The following is a 16,088-nucleotide window of genomic DNA, read 5'->3' as shown; positions in this document are numbered from 1 at the left end:
GAGCAGTGCTCATATTCAAGAATCAACACCTGCCTCCTATCCTCTGCCTGTCTGCGCTTGGGCCATACCCCCTACCCCACCACACCACCATGCTATCTAAATACCCACTCTAACAGGTTTTAATTTGGTTTGAAATGCTATATTATATTGTATTTTACTGTCTCTGCAAATCCCCTGGTTATGTTTGACTAGAGAACAGGTGCATAAACCCCTCCTTGGTAATACATGGCTCAATACATGGCTCTGATCCCCTAACCACATAGATTGGACACACATATTTGGGTGGATATGGATGTGTACATTTGGCTACTAAATGTTGGAGAGTGTAAACCATATATATAACTATTATATATATATATATATATATATATATATATATATATATATATATATATATATATATATATATATATATATATATATATATATATATATATATATATATATATATTATATATATAAACACATGTGATATCTATAATCTATGGTGTAACTGTAAACCACGTGACTTCTGCTAGGGACATGGGAGAAGTGAAAGTGAAACGTGTTCTCCACCGTCGTCTCCTCTCACACTGTCCTGAGTCTCTGGGTGAGAAGAAGCGGTAACGTGTCGGTTGAGATTTAAACAAAATGCAAGGCGGGGAGAAGGCATATGATCGCAATGACACCACGCTCAAATTTGTAAACAGACCGGATGACTTAGACCCACTGCGTGAGTATAATGAAAAACCTATATGGTAAAGTGCGATGCACGCAATATTTCGTGAGAGTTATCTTGTAACAGTACACATCAGACTAATACTTTTGTATCAATGTCACGTAAATAAACTTGTAACTAACTAATTCTGCGATATAAGTGATGGACATTACTGTTGTCGTTGTTGATGTTGTCTCGACCACATCGTGCACAATTGTACAGCCCTGTCCTATTTTATTTTATAACTATAATTATATTATATTGTAATTCTATTTTAATTTCGTTTATATTCCATTTGATCTCATTCTACCTTTTATTTTATTCTACCCGATAATGTCGCACCAAATGACCAAATCAAATTCCTTGTATGTGTAAGGTAGCTAACTTACTTGGCAATAAAGACCTTTCTGATTCTGATTCTGAATGTTGTGCACCCCAGCTCCAGAAGATGGAGACATTTCTCTAAGAGCAGAGATGTCCTGTGGACATGCTGTCACCCCAGAATCTCTCACAGGGTGGTGTCGCAGCGTGGTGGACCAGGTACCTTTCTTCCATCACCTCCTTTCGAGATCACATTCTAAAAGCAACGTCAACATTGTGTTATGATAATGTTCAAGCACCAATGTTCTCCACTTGGTACGAATTCATACTGTATATTGTTCAATATGCCTTTCTCTTATGAAGACGAAATGCTAATCTGTGTGTTTACAGTGATGGTCTTTAATCATTCCATGAACTGGGTCAACAAGTGCTAGCCAGAGCTTTTACCTCATTTATGACGATCACTTTCCCCCAAATTACCATTTAACACACTCCTTATGTTGTTGCTTTCAGATAATTTAACAACTGAGACATGGTAATTATATATTCAGATTCCTTTATTGTCACGTCATTCAATACCTTACAGCAAAAAAAATAGTGAAATTCACTTCGTTGTGGTTCCTCGACCATAGCAGCATCCAATATAATATAAATAAACGAAAATAAAAATAGCATAAAATAAAATAACAGCAAGATGACTATATACACTTATAAAAGGTGTGCAGTGCAGATATATATCTATATAGTAAGTATATACAATTACAATATATCAACTCAATGGTAGGCGTGGTTATTCGCCCCGGCCCCAGCAAGACCCAGTTAGCTCCATTGGGATGACCAGCCTGCTGAATTTGTACTGTTTGTCATCTATTTAATTCCAGGGCCAGTACACATTTCTGTGCCCTGCACTGAAGAATGGCACCCTGCAGAAGTGCAATGCCTTGTGGCCCTATCAAGAGGTGCGTAGACTGGCTGTGCTGACGGCTGAAGAGATGCGGCACTTTGAAGAAAAGATCGCCCACCTGGCTGCTGCGGAATATTGTGAATTCAAAGATGTGAGTATTCTAATATTGTAATAATAATAATAATAATGCATTTTATTTAAAGGCGCCTTTCAAAACACCCAAGGTTGCCTCACAGGGTTAAAAACAAATACAATTACACACAGTAAAAACACAATATTACAGAGTTACACATAGGGGAGCAGTTATAATAAACTTAAAATGAAAGTGAATATGCCAGAATGAACAGATTTGTTTTGAGACGGGAAACAAAGGTGTGGAGGATGTCTATTGCGTGGATGTCTTGTGGTAGGAAATTCCAGAGGCGCAGGGGTGTGTTGGTCATGTGCAACCGGGTCTGTGAGCAGAAGCACTCACACGCACATGCATGGATGTGCACGCACGTGCACACAGGAATGCGCTGCACTCTACTGTTGCGCCAAGTACCCACACAAAACTTGTGAATGAAATGTGTTACATTCCATTCCTATAGAGGCAATTAGCCAGTCTTTTTTCTGTGCGCACGCGAGGGAACATTTATGCGCGGGAGCGTGTGCGTGCACGTGGCGTCATTAAAATACAGTGCAACCAGGTATGAAATCACCAACGCACCACTGCAGAGGCTGAGGGCACAGCGGGAGAAGGCTCTGGATCCCATGGTAGTCAGACGGGAAGGGGGAGTGACAAGTTGGAAGGAAGAGGAGGATCTGAGTGTAGGACTGGAGAAGTTCTGTGAGATAAGGAGGGGCTAGGTTATGGAGAGCATTGAAGGTGAGTAGTAATACTTTGTAGTCAGTGTGTGACTTAACAGGCAGCCAGTGAAGTTGGTGGAGAACAGGAGTGATGTGGTTGGTGGAGGGAGTTCTAGTGATATAAAAGAACAACAAAAGTGCAACACGGACGTCCCGGGTTCGACTCCCGGACCCGGTGACCTTTGCCGCATGTCCTCCCCCTCTATATCTTCTCCCATCATTCCTCTCTGCCGGGTCTGTCCAATAAAGCAATAAAAATGCCAAAAAAATATAAGAAAAAGAATAGACACTTTCTAACTTGACAACAAACATTCTAAACGTCCTTTTCTGATCCCTATCGTTTCTCCATACCCGTTTCCCTAACAGTGTCCAGGATGCAAAACCCTTCTGGAGAGAGAGGACCTCGCCAACCTGAGTGTCCAGTGCACCGTGTGCACAGCAGACAAGAAGCGAAGCTACGAGTTCTGCTGGCAGTGTCTGAAGCCATGGAATGGTCCAAGTCCACGGTCTGACCGTTGCGACAACGACGGCTGCGTCAACAATGACCTGGAGACTCTGAAGAACGCCATGATCATCTCCCTTCTTGATGTGGGGGGGGTCAAGTGCCCCTCCCTCCGAGCCTGTCCCACCTGCGGTCAGATACACGAGCACAAGGGAACAGGATGCAAGAACGTCATCTGTCAACGCTGTCAGGTGGAGTTCTGCTTTGTATGTCTGAAGCTCATCGGGATGTGCTCTAAGATAGACGCTTCATATTTCAGAGCATGCAGTGCTGGTGTGGCTCCAGTACAAACTTCTATTCCTGTATGGCATAGAAAGAAAGCACACACACACATACACACATGCACATACATTTAATTAACATTTTGTCATTTAGCTGACGCTTTTATCCAAAGCGACTTACAAGTTCTGTACGACAAGTCAACACATACAAACACACCATAATGCACACTTATTGCGAATTAGTGTAACTCTAGAATGCTTCTTCAATATACTCATATTTCTCCTTTGTATTTTCTCGGTCCATAACGATACTGTATTGATGGTATTTGTGATGATCGTGTAAAACATTTAGCTTATTTCTGCAGAAAGAAACAAAATGTAAATCACTGTTCTGACTAATAAAGTTCAAATTTAATTAATTCTGAATGGGTATTTTCTTTGCATAACATGAAGGGTTGGGCTGAAGGGAGTTGAGTTACGCATGGAACTGGGTAACGTGATACTGTAGCACAACGCCTATGAAAGTCATTTAATAATGAGTATCTCATGATAGAGTCACAATCCAATATTTGTATTTCCTAGATGATACAGCTACACAGTACACACTTAAAGTATATTAAAGTTAGTGAAACCAATCCAATGTAGGTAAGATATGTTTGGTAATTGAATAGCTCTTCTTAAAGAAATTAAAATGGCCTACATCACAGCTTCCCTTTAATGGATTTCATGTATTTTTTAACTGAAATGATGGGAATTTGATCAGGCTTAATATAGCCAATACTGATCAATTCAAATATGCCGTGATCGGCTCTGTTTCTGTTCTGGACATCCCAACACTATGTTCGATATAATATATGGTTTGCAACCATTTCCTCCGTAGAACATGAAGTCTCCCATTGGATTGGAGCTGGGTGAGTGGATGCAGCAGTGCTAAAGTTTCTCAATACTTCAACATTTCACAGGGCTAGGCTGGGCGCTCCAGAGTTAAGAGGTTTATATCCACTTACACATTTGCATTTCATGTAAATGGTAAATGGCTGCATTTATATAGCGCTTTTATCCAAAGTGCTTTACAATTTGTTCCTCACATTTTACCCATTCACACACCGATGGCAGAGGTAACCATGCAACTTGCATGATGCAAGGTGCCAACCTGCACATTGGGAGCAATTAGGGTTTAAGTGTCTTGCTCAAGGACACTGACACGCTGCCCGGGAGGAGCGGGAATCAAACCAGGAAGAACCATCTTTCTGTTATTTCTATTATAGTACAACATGTTGGCGTATATAAATGTTTATTTGCTCATTGCATAGTGCATGTTTGTATTGAATGTAGTGAATGCTTGTATTGTATTGTATTATAAAACACCAGGCAAGAAAATCAAAGAAAATGAAGAGGTATTTTGTGAAAAAATAAATACAATAAATTGTCTTTACAGCAGTGATAAAACGAGCATAAAATACAGAATAAAAGCAACGTTTCTAATCTTTTTATTTTCCTAATAAGGTTTTTGTTTGTGTGAGTTTGTCCCTCGTCGTCTTCATTGGGGCTGAAGCCAGGGGGTGCGTGTTGTTCTGTTGTGGGCCTGTGAGACTTGTGATTTTGGGCTTACAAATAAAGCTGACCTGACTCGAGTAGGAAACTGATCTAGAGGTCCAACATTCTGACCGTAACCATGTAAGTACCCAATCAGCTTATATACTTTTCTTTAAAAGAAAATTATTCTACACACAGATCTATTTATTTAAATTGTTTATTGGTTTTTTAAAGGTTCAACAACATTATATACATACGTACAAACATACATACAATACATGACTACATATAACCGCACAATACCTAAAATAAATGAAAAATAAAGTAGAAAAAAAAAAATTGTAATAATAATAAAAGAAAATTGCATTGTTCTTATACAGTCACTTGCCATATAGACATTGCCTATCTAATAAATCCCTGTCTTATGCCTAAGCATCCTCAGCCGGGAATTTTAGATTAAAATAATCCAAAAATGGCTGCCAAATTTGGAAGAATTTCTGGGTAGAGCCCCTGGTGGAGTATTTAAGTCTTAGTTACACACAGATCTATAACATCTCGCTAAATGTTCCCAGTGTTAACACTTCCTTCGGTCAGTCCTCCTTCCAGTTTGCTGCATCCCATGGAACAAGATGCAAAAATTATTTTTGAAAATGGACTCACTACTTTTAAGGACTCTATCGCAGAGTTGTTTACACACACCTGCAACTGTCACCCAGCCGTTTAACTGTGATTTGTCTGTTCTGCTTCAATCATGTATCACATACCTTGTCATTTTGGTTGTTTAATTATATTATGAAGGCCTTAAAGTGACGGAAGTTACAAGTGCAGGAATCCTGCTCTAAAAGCATTCAAAAAAGCAATATGTCAATTTGTTAAAAATAATACAAGAGCAGAACCTGATGGGTCCTCCAGCAAAGATCTCCGCCTTCATCTTCTCTCTTCCAACAACTTCTCCATAGTCGCCAACCATCCACACCGTGTGGTTCTGCACAATGTTACACTTGCCGAAAGTGGTACAGGTTCCACATGCGTTGAAAGGTTTGCACGCTGTTTGAGAACAAAGTTCACAAAATTAGAGATCTACCATTTTAGAAATAAAACACCCCATCTAATTGGGTGGGAACAGGGTGGAAAGAAACCAAACACGATATAAAGAGCAAAATGGGCACTGTGGGTTTTCGTCATATTATACACAACACTAGTATGTTTGTTAACAGTATATAGAATTGAAAACGTACTCTGGTCCTTCGCCTGGTAGTTGTTGCAGGTCTCATCAGGGATGCCATATTTGCTGGCATATTCCCACACCCCAGAGTGGTCCCCTCCGTGACACGTGCCAGCTTTAGCACAGTCAAGCACGTGCTGGACAGACAGGTAAGCAGAGGGCCACGCTCCTTTGCGCTTAATGTTGATGCGATCTGATGAGAATACAGAGACCAATCAGCCACAGAAAGAAAGAGACCATTCCATTTGGTTGTTTGAGTGACCGTTATTCATCAGGGACCTCAAAAAAAAACTCATGTCAGTCAATTCATGGTTCTAGTCTTGAGAACAGACATCATACCTGCCATTGCACTGGTGCTACCATGGGCCCAGCAAGAACCACAGTACTGAGGAATGTGCTGGTTCCGGGTGGTGCTGACGTAGTTTGTGCCATCAATATCCCTCCAGTCCCATGTCTTTGGCAGTTCAGCAAGGTTCAGAAACTCATGGGGTCGAGGAACAGTCCTATGAAAAGCAAAGGCTTTAGGCATCTACACAACATAGCAGTAGCAGCATTCTGTAGTGAAATAACCGAGAGTCCTCACTAGATAATGCTTAAAGTCGCCATGAAACAGCTAGCAGAACGCCATTTGATTCCACATATTTATGAGTTTCCTGTAAAAACGGGAAGCTAGGGAGGGACTTGTCATGGATATTGATGGCAATTATAGTAGCCAATAGTGCCGAATGTGCATTACATTCAACCCATTAGCTAATGTTTGCAACCAACATAATGTTGTAGAAAGCATTGAATTGGACACTAAATTAGTATGTACATGAGTCAGTCACCTGAACTCCGAGCCCTAATGCAGGCAGGCACTTTGTACTAGAACACTTTAAAAATGCACAGAGCTCTTTTATGCACTGTAGCATTTTTAGGTATTCACAGGTCATATGAAATGTTTGAAATATTTATTCTACTCCAGGGACTGCATTATAGTATATTTTTTCTACTGGTTTATGGTATTAGTATTGCACCGGAAAAAACCTAATCCAACCATGTGTTGAAAGGCAATAAAGCATCCATCTAGATGACTAACCCTCCTTTTGAGTCATGGGACTTTTAAAAGCATTCACATAAGGCACAACTCCATGACCCTGACCTCATCTAAGGAAAGACAATTAGTAATCCATTGTAGACATTTAGTCTAAAGTCTAAAGTTAACTACAGTAGCAGCAGGTCATAATCATTAACAGACAATTGGTTGACAAGACTATGAAGAGAGAAAGCTAGACCTTGCAGCCTCATCTTGGACCAGTCTTACACCAAGAATCCATGCAAATCAGTATTCTAACACAACATATAATGATCCCACTCAAGGATTATTATGAGGCAGGCAGTTGAAATTTTAAGTGTGCATTGAGGCCCTTTTAATGACCTCATTAATATTGTGGTATAGAACCAAAAGATGAAAACAATCTTACCTCAATCCAAAGGTGGGTTTCCTTGGTTTCGGACGATAGCAGGCTGACCTCTTGTTAGAATAGTGTTTGGCTAAAACCACAGAGGCCATGAGCATAAATATGAACACCATTGATTTAGCCATGTTGATCCTGAGAGAGAGAGCAGCCACAAACCTCAGTCTTCTGTGTGAGGCTTTTATACACCTGCAAACTAACTGTGCCGTGATGATTGCCAATCAGGCTCATCATTCTCAGCTGTGGTTTGCTAAGAATCGGGGGAGGATGCAGTATCATAGAACCCATTCACAGAGTAATAATAATAATACATCTATCTTAGCGCTTTTCCAGGTGCTCAAAGACTCTTTACATGGGTAGGAGAGAAAAAACTATGGCAAAACAAAAAACAGAACAAAACAGAACAAAAATAATACATGACAAAATAAAATAAAACCGACAGAATTAGAGGTCAAAATCAAGATTGAAAAGGTGGGTTTTGAGGGCTGATTTAAAAGATGTCAGGGTGTTTGCATCACGGATATAGATAGATAGATAGATAGATAGATAGATAGATAGATAGATAGATAGATAGATAGATAGATAGATAGATAGATAGATAGATAGATAGATAGATAGATAGATAGATAGATAGATAGATAGATAGATAGATAGATAGATAGATAGATAGATAGATAGATAGATAGATAGATAGATAGATAGATGGATGGATGGATGGATGGATGGATGGATGGATGGATGGATGGATGGATGGATGGATGGATAGATAGATGGATAGATGGATAGATGGATAGATGGATAGATGGATAGATAGATAGACTGTCGCTTGGAACCTTCAATAGACCAGTAGTAGATGATCGCAATGTTTATACTTTGTATATAAGGAGGAGGACCTTGAAATCAATTCTAAATGTTACCGGAAGCCAGTGTAGGTTACTTACTTGTAACTTCGGGTTTGATCCAAGGAGTAAGTTGCCCCATATTGCTCTGTAACATTTCTCTTTTTGTTATAGGACCGACTAGTAGGATTTCAGTTTTGCCCTAATTTAATTTTAGGAAGTTGTTCGTCATCCATTTGTTTATTGCTAAGAGACAGGCAGAAATGGAGTTTATAGCCTTGTGATCATTTGGTTCAGCAGAGATGTACAATTGTGTGTCATCTGCGTAACTATGGAAACATACATTGTGCTTTCTAATGATGTCTCCTCAATGCTCAATGTTCAATGCAATGTTCAATGCAAGTAAAGCACTTTAAACTTTAGTATGACTAAATGCTTTCTTGACTATATATATAGTAACTGTTCCAAAATGCATAGATTTCTATGTATTTTAGGGGTTTGGGGGGCTAGCTCTTTTTAATATAAATGTCAGATTGTTTTATTTATTTCATAGATTTCTATGCATTTCAGGAGTTTGTGGGGCTGGCTCGCCAAAATAATTGAATAACATAACCCTAACCTAACCCTAAAACAGAAATAAAGTAAATTTTTTTTTTTACAAAATCCACCCATTTTCGACCAAAAACCGGCCAAAACCGGCTGCGCGCGCCAGCTTCAGATACTTCTGTGCCCCCATGTGCCCCAGTAGAGTGCTGGGTCTAGATACGCCCCTGGATTGGACACACATATTTGGGTGGATATGGATATGTGTACATTTGGCTACTAAATGTTGGAGAGTGTAAACCATATATATAACTATTATATATATATTTTATATATATATATATATATATATATATATATATATATATATATATATATATATATATATATATATATATATATATATATATATATATATATATATATATATATATATATATTATATATATAATAACACATGTGATATCTATGGTGTAACTGTAAACCACGTGACTTCTGCTAGGGACATGGGAGAAGTGAAAGTGGCGAAGCTGAAATAAAAACGTGTTCTCCACCGTCGTCTCCTCTCACACTGTCCTGAGTCTCTGGGTGAGAAGAAGCGGTAACGTGTCGGTTGAGATTTAAACAAAATGCAATCATATTATGATCCCGATGACACCCCGATCAAATTTGTAAACAGACCGGATGACTTAGACCCACTGCGTGAGTATGATGAAAAACGTATTTGGTAAAGTGCGATGCACGCAATATTTCGTGAGAGTTATCTTGTAACAGTAAGTACACATCAGACTAATACTTTTGTATCAATGTCACGTAAATAAACTTGTAACTAACTCATTCTGCGATATAAGTGATGGACATTACTGTTGTCGTTGTTGATGTTGTCTCGACCACATCGTGCACAATTGTACAGCCCTGTCCTATTTTATTTTATAACTATAATTATATTATATTGTAATTCTATTTTAATTTCGTTTATATTCCATTTGATCTCATTCTACCTTTTATTTTATTCTACCCGATAATGTCGCACCAAATGACCAAATCAAATTCCTTGTATGTGTAAGGTAGCTAACTTACTTGGCAATAAAGACCTTTCTGATTCTGATTCTGAATGTTGTGCACCCCAGCTCCAGAAGATGGAGACATTTCTCTAAGAGCAGAGATGTCCTGCGGGCATGCTGTCACCCCAGAATCTCTCACAGACCAGTACCTTTCTTCCATCACCTCCTTTCGAGATCACATTCTAAAAGCAACGTCAACATTGTGTTATGATAATGTTCAAGCACCAATGTTCTCCACTTGGTACGAATTCATACTGTATATTGTTCAATATGCCTTTCTCTTATGAAGACGAAATGCTAATCTGTGTGTTTACAGTGATGGTCTTTAATCATTCCATGAACTGGGTCAACAAGTGCTAGCCAGAGCTTTTACCTCATTTATGACGATCACTTTCCCCCAAATTACCATTTACCACACTCCTTATGTTGTTGCTTTCAGATAATTTAACAACTGAGACATGGTAATTATATATTCAGATTCCTTTATTGTCACGTCATTCAATACCTTACAGCAAAAAAATAGTGAAATTCACTTCGTTGTGGTTCCTCGACCATAGCAGCATCCAATATAATATAAATAAACGAAAATAAAAATAGCATAAAATAAAATAACAGCAAGATGACTATATACACTTATAAAAGGTGTGCAGTGCAGATATATATCTATATAGTAAGTATATACAATTACAATATATCAACTCAATGGTAGGCGTGGTTATTCGCCCCGGCCCCAGCAAGACCCAGTTAGCTCCATTGGGATGACCAGCCTGCTGAATTTGTACTGTTTGTCATCTATTTAATTCCAGGGCCAGTACAAATTTCTGTGCCCTGCACTGAAGAATGGCACCCTGCAGAAGTGCAATGCCTTGTGGCCCTATCAAGAGGTGCGTAGACTGGCTGTGCTGACGGCTGAAGAGATGCGGCACTTTGAAGAAAAGATCGCCCAGCTGGCTGCTGCGGAATATTGTGAATTCAAAGATGTGAGTATTCTAATATTGTAATAATAATAATAATAATGCATTTTATTTAAAGGCGCCTTTCAAAACACCCAAGGTCGCCATACAGGGTTAAAAACAAATACAATTACACACAGTAAAAACACAATATTAGAGAGTTACACATAGGGGAGCAGTTATAAGTGAATATGCCAGAATGAACAGATTTGTTTTGAGACGGGAAACAAAGGTGTGGAGGATGTCTATTGCGTGGATGTCTTGTGGTAGGAAATTCCAGAGGCGCAGGGGTGTGTTGGTCATGTGCAACCGGGTCTGTGAGCAGAAGCACTCACACGCACATGCATGGATGTGCACGCACGTGCACACAGGAATGCGCTGCACTCTACTGTTGCGCCAAGTACCCACACAAAACTTGTGGATGAAATGTGTTACATTCCATTCCTATAGACTAGAGGCAATTAGGCAGTCTTTTTTCTGTGCGCACGCAAGGGAACATTTATGCGCATGCGCGGGAGTGTGTGCACGCGCGCGTGCACGTGGCGTCATTAAAATACAGTGCAACCAGGTATGAAATCACTAACGCACCACTGCAGAGGCTGAGGGCACAGCGGGAGAAGGCTCTGGATCCCATGGTAGTCAGACGGGAAGGGGGAGTGACAAGTTGGAAGGAAGAGGAGGATCTGAGTGTAGGACTGGAGAAGTTCTGTGAGATAAGGAGGGGCTAGGTTATGGAGAGCATTGAAAGTGAGTAGTAATACTTTGTAGTCAGTGTGTGACTTAACAGGCAGCCAGTGAAGTTGGTGGAGAACAGGAGTGATGTGGTTGGTGGAGGGAGTTCTAGTGATATAAAAGAACAACAAAAGTGCAACACGGACGTCCCGGGTTCGACTCCCGGACCCGGTGACCTTTGCCGCATGTCCTCCCCCTCTATATCTTCTCCCATCATTCCTCTCTGCCGGGTCTGTCCAATAAAGCAATAAAAATGCCAAAAAAATATCAAAAAAAGAATAGACACTTTCTAACTTGACAACAAACATTCTAAACGTCCTTTTCTGATCCCTATCGTTTCTCCATACCCGTTTCCCTAACAGTGTCCAGGATGCAAAACCCTTCTGGAGAGAGAGGACCTCGCCAACCTGAGTGTCCAGTGCACCGTGTGCACAGCAGACAAGAAGCGAAGCTACGAGTTCTGCTGGCAGTGTCTGAAGCCATGGAATGGTCCAGGTCCACGGTCTGACCGTTGCGACAACGACGGCTGCATCAACCATGACCTGGAGACTCTGAAGAACGCCATGATCATCTCCTTTCTTGATGTGGGGGGGTCAAGTGCCCCTTCTTCCGAGCCTGTCCCACCTGCGGTCAGAGACAGGAGCACAAGGGAACAGGATGCAAGAACGTCATCTGTCACCGCTGTCAGGTGGAGTTCTGCTTTGTATGTCTGAAGCTCATCGGGATGTGCTCTAAGATAGACGCTTCATATTTCAGAGCATGCAGTGCTGGTGTGGCTCCAGTACAAACTTCTATTCCTGTATGGCATAGAAAGTAAAAGCAAGATACCTTAAAGAAAGCACACACACACATACACACATGCACGGACATACATTTAATTAACATTTTGTCATTTAGCTGACGCTTTTATCAAAAGTTACTTACAAGTTCTGTACGACAAGTCAACACATACAAACACACCATAATGCACACTTATTGCGAATTAGTGTAACTCTAGAATGCTTCTTCAATATAGTCATATTTCTCCTTTGTATTTTCTCGGTCCATAACGATACTGTATTGATGGTATTTGTGATGATCGTGTAAAACATTTAGCTTATTTCTGCAGAAAGAAACACAATTTAAATCACTGTTCTGACTAATAAAGTTCAAATTTAATTAATTCTGAATGGGTATTTTCTTTGTAGCCTATAACATGAAGGGTTGGGCTGAAGGGAGTTGAGTTACACATGGAACTGGGTAACGTGATACTGTAGCACAACGCCTATGAAAGTCACTATAATAGGGATGTGGGTTATTATGTGGGATGTCATTTAATAATGAGTATCTCACGATACAGAGTCGCAATCCAATATTTTTTTTGTATCCACTTTTTCTCCCCATTTTCAATTTTTCTCCCATCCCAATTTCGTAATTCCAATTATTCCCTCCCCTGTCTTGAACGTTGTTAGACTATGCCTCCCACTGGTCGGCTGTAGTGAGGATAGAAGCCTTGCATCACGTGTCCCCTCCGGTACACGAGGAGGCAGCCTGTCGCATCTTTTCACCACAGCAGCTCAAACTCTCAGTGGCGAGGAGTAACGCGTGGGAGGCTCACGCTGCCCCCGTTACTTACTGTTTCCGCCGCACCGGCGTCACCCAACCGACCTGTAGGAGTCGCTGTCCACAACGTCCAATCCCCACCCACCAGCTTTCCCACCCTCTAACACTGCCAATTGTGTTAGTATGACGGCCGGCCAAGCCGGTAGCAACGCCGAGAGCTGGGCTCGATACCAGCATATCATGCGTTAGTGGCGAGCGCCTTGCCCACTGCGCCACTCAGCCGCCAGTCCTAGTCACTTGTCATGCCATTTTGCGAGAATGAATTTCCTAATATTGTACACCTATTTAATTCAACATTTCACAGGGCTAGGCTGGGCCCTCTAGAGTTAAGAGGTTTGCACTTACACATTTGCATTTCATGTAAATGGTAAATAAATGGTAAATGGCTGCATTTATATAGCGCTTTTATCCAAAATGCTTTACAATTGTTCCTCCTTCCTTCTTCCTCCTATGCTTGGCCACCCTTACACAATATATTAACAGTAAAGATCCAGCTATATGGGAAACCACATACTCTATATGCATTTTCAATAGGTTGCTACTTTGAATTTGAAGTATGACAGAATAATGATAACAAACAAATACATCTGAATTATAAAACACCAAGCAAGAAAATGAAGAGTGAGTTTTTTTTTTTTTTTATCCACTTTTTCTCCTTATTTTCTCCCATCCCAATTTCGTATTATCCCATTCTTCCCTCCCCTGTCTTGAACGTTGCTAGACTATGCCTCCCACTGGTCGGCTGTAGTGAGGATAGAAGCCTTGCATCACGTGTCCCCTCCGGTACACGAGGAGGCAGCCTGTCGCATCTTTTCACCGCAGCAGCTCGAACGTGGCGAGGAGTAACGGCGTTATTTTTTTCCGTAGCCACATTTCTGGCAAGACGCTCTCTGATTGGCCGACGCCTGTTTCTACACTGGTTAAGCTTAGGCACTCTTTCGAAGTTGGTTAAGGTTAGAGTTTGTCTTAGAGCGTGACGGCAAGTTCTTTCGACGGTTAAGCTTAGGCACTCTTTCGAAGTTGGTTAAGGTTAGAGTTTGTCTTAGAGCATGGTGATAGAACGCCAGGTAGTTTGCAGGCTGTTTGATGCGGAAATGGACAAAGACACAGCTCGTCACGCGATTGGGCAAACGCGTCAGTGGCCAATCAGAGAGCGTCAGTCAGTGGCCAATCAGAGAGCGTCTGCCAGAAATGCGGCTACGGAAAAAAATAACGCGGAGTAACGCGTGGGAGGCTCACGCTGCCCCCGCTACTTCCTGTTTCCGCCGCACTGGCGTCACCCAACCGACCTGTAGGAGTCGTTGTCCACAACGGCCAATCCCCACCCACCGGCTTTCCCACCCTCTAACACTGCCAATTGTGTTAGTATGACGGCCGGCCAAGCCGGTAGCAACGCAGAGAGCTGGGCTCGATACACCCCTCCCCCACTGGGAACTATCGGACATGCCTTTTGTCTACTCCAGTCAGTCAGACGGTCATGTTCATGTTCACGGTCAACAAACCCTCTTCACGGAATAGTCTTCACTGACTCAAGGTAAGATCTCGTTTCGTTAGCACAGTATTTATATCTCAACCCATCCATTGTGCCTATAGCGTCGTGTTAACCATGCACTGTGAACGTTGTGGAACTAAATTAGCTAGCTCTTCACAGCTAGTCTGTCGCGTTATCAGCTACTGCTAGTGGCTAGCTGGGACTCGTTACCTAGCTAGCTAGCTAGCCACCGCAAGTTGCAATTTAGCTACTAATTTCTATAATCGGTTAATCTCTAACCTTGTAAAAATATGTGGTAACCTCCATTAATAAATAAGCCACACGACACGACACATAAATCATTACCGTTCAAGCATGCTACCGAAAGTGACCAAGTCTATAAGTATTAGTTAGGCACAAAGGTTCTGGCTAGTAGCTAGGCCTAGTTAGCCAGTACTAGTACTAACGTTACTGTTATTGCTAATTTTACCGTGTTTTGGGTTGTAATGATACCAGATTAACTGGAGACTATCTATAGCTGTGTAACGTTATATGTAGGGTTGCCACCCGTCCCTTAAAATACGGAATCGTCCCGTAATTGGAAACTAAAAGACGCGTTCCATATTGAACTGATACGGGACGCCCTTTGTCCCGTATTTTAAGGTTGCCAGTTTAGTGAGAGAAATGAGCCAGTCGACCTACAAAAACAAGCAAAATTGTGTCAAAGTTGCTGTAAGTAAACAGACTTGGCAACTCTGGTATGATGGGCGTGCACTCAGCAGCTCACCGACCAATGAGAATTAGCGCTTTCACGTTGCTAAGAAGAGTTCTGTGCCTCTGTCTGTGCGCTGCGTGATTTCTTTTCGAAGACGCTTTGAAAATGTCTACAGCAGACACTGTGACTCCACCGCGTCCTAAAAAGACAAAACGCCTCCAGAAATACAGACCCGAGTGGGAAGAGGCAAACCACTGGCTTGATAGCGTCAGTGCAGATGTTTACAAAGCAAACTGCAAAGTATGTAGGCGTGTGTTTTCTGTGGCGCATGGTGGACTGACTGATCTCAGACAGCACAGCAAGGACGTGCACAGGACTTTAGAGGGGCAGACTGTGCTCAAAGGCTGAAAAGGGCACTAGGCCTGTGTGCGAGGGCCCCCTTTTTATGCTTTTTGGG

General features: G+C 41.3%; 2 protein-coding genes and 1 pseudogene across 3 annotated transcripts; 2 read left to right on the top strand and 1 right to left on the bottom strand.

Moving 5' to 3' along the window:
- The first annotated feature begins 577 nt into the window (after positions 1-577).
- Positions 578-3,913, top strand: LOC311232850 (E3 ubiquitin-protein ligase RNF19A-like). The gene is made up of 4 exons (XM_084319676.1): positions 578-712; positions 1,137-1,237; positions 1,900-2,073; positions 3,138-3,913. Exons 1-4 carry the CDS (start codon positions 631-633, stop codon positions 3,627-3,629), a joined length of 849 nt encoding a protein of 282 aa, XP_084175802.1. The 5' UTR covers positions 578-630; the 3' UTR covers positions 3,630-3,913.
- A 159-nt stretch (positions 3,914-4,072) lies between these two features.
- On the bottom strand, positions 4,073-7,840 carry LOC311233414 (cathepsin Z-like; the record flags this gene model as incomplete). The annotated part of the gene is made up of 5 exons (XM_084320382.1): positions 4,073-4,085; positions 5,927-6,077; positions 6,269-6,448; positions 6,595-6,758; positions 7,719-7,840. The coding sequence occupies 5 exons, from the start codon at positions 7,838-7,840 to the stop codon at positions 4,073-4,075; spliced, it is 630 nt and encodes a 209-aa protein (XP_084176508.1).
- A 1,791-nt stretch (positions 7,841-9,631) lies between these two features.
- LOC311233412 (E3 ubiquitin-protein ligase-like) lies at positions 9,632-12,835 on the top strand (annotated as a pseudogene). The gene is made up of 3 exons (XR_014621068.1): positions 9,632-9,682; positions 10,965-11,138; positions 12,206-12,835. The product of XR_014621068.1 is annotated as an E3 ubiquitin-protein ligase-like (transcript).
- Positions 12,836-16,088: the final 3,253 nt, after the last annotated feature.

Source organism: Notolepis coatsorum (assembly GCF_963971535.1).
Source record: "Notolepis coatsorum genome assembly, chromosome: 8".
In the NCBI taxonomy this organism is placed as follows: Eukaryota; Metazoa; Chordata; class Actinopteri; order Aulopiformes; family Paralepididae; genus Notolepis; species Notolepis coatsorum.
The sequence above is the reverse complement of the archived record's forward strand: the minus strand, read 5'-3'. Positions and strand labels throughout refer to the sequence as shown.

Coding starts and splice junctions, on each gene's coding strand:
- LOC311232850 (XM_084319676.1), top strand. CDS start 631: ATGCAAGGCGGGGAGAAGGCATATGATCGCAATGACACCACGCTCAAA. Junction 713..1,136: donor GGATGACTTAGACCCACTGC/GTGAGTATAATG, acceptor TGTGCACCCCAG/CTCCAGAAGATGGAGACATT. Junction 2,074..3,137: donor AATATTGTGAATTCAAAGAT/GTGAGTATTCTA, acceptor TTTCCCTAACAG/TGTCCAGGATGCAAAACCCT.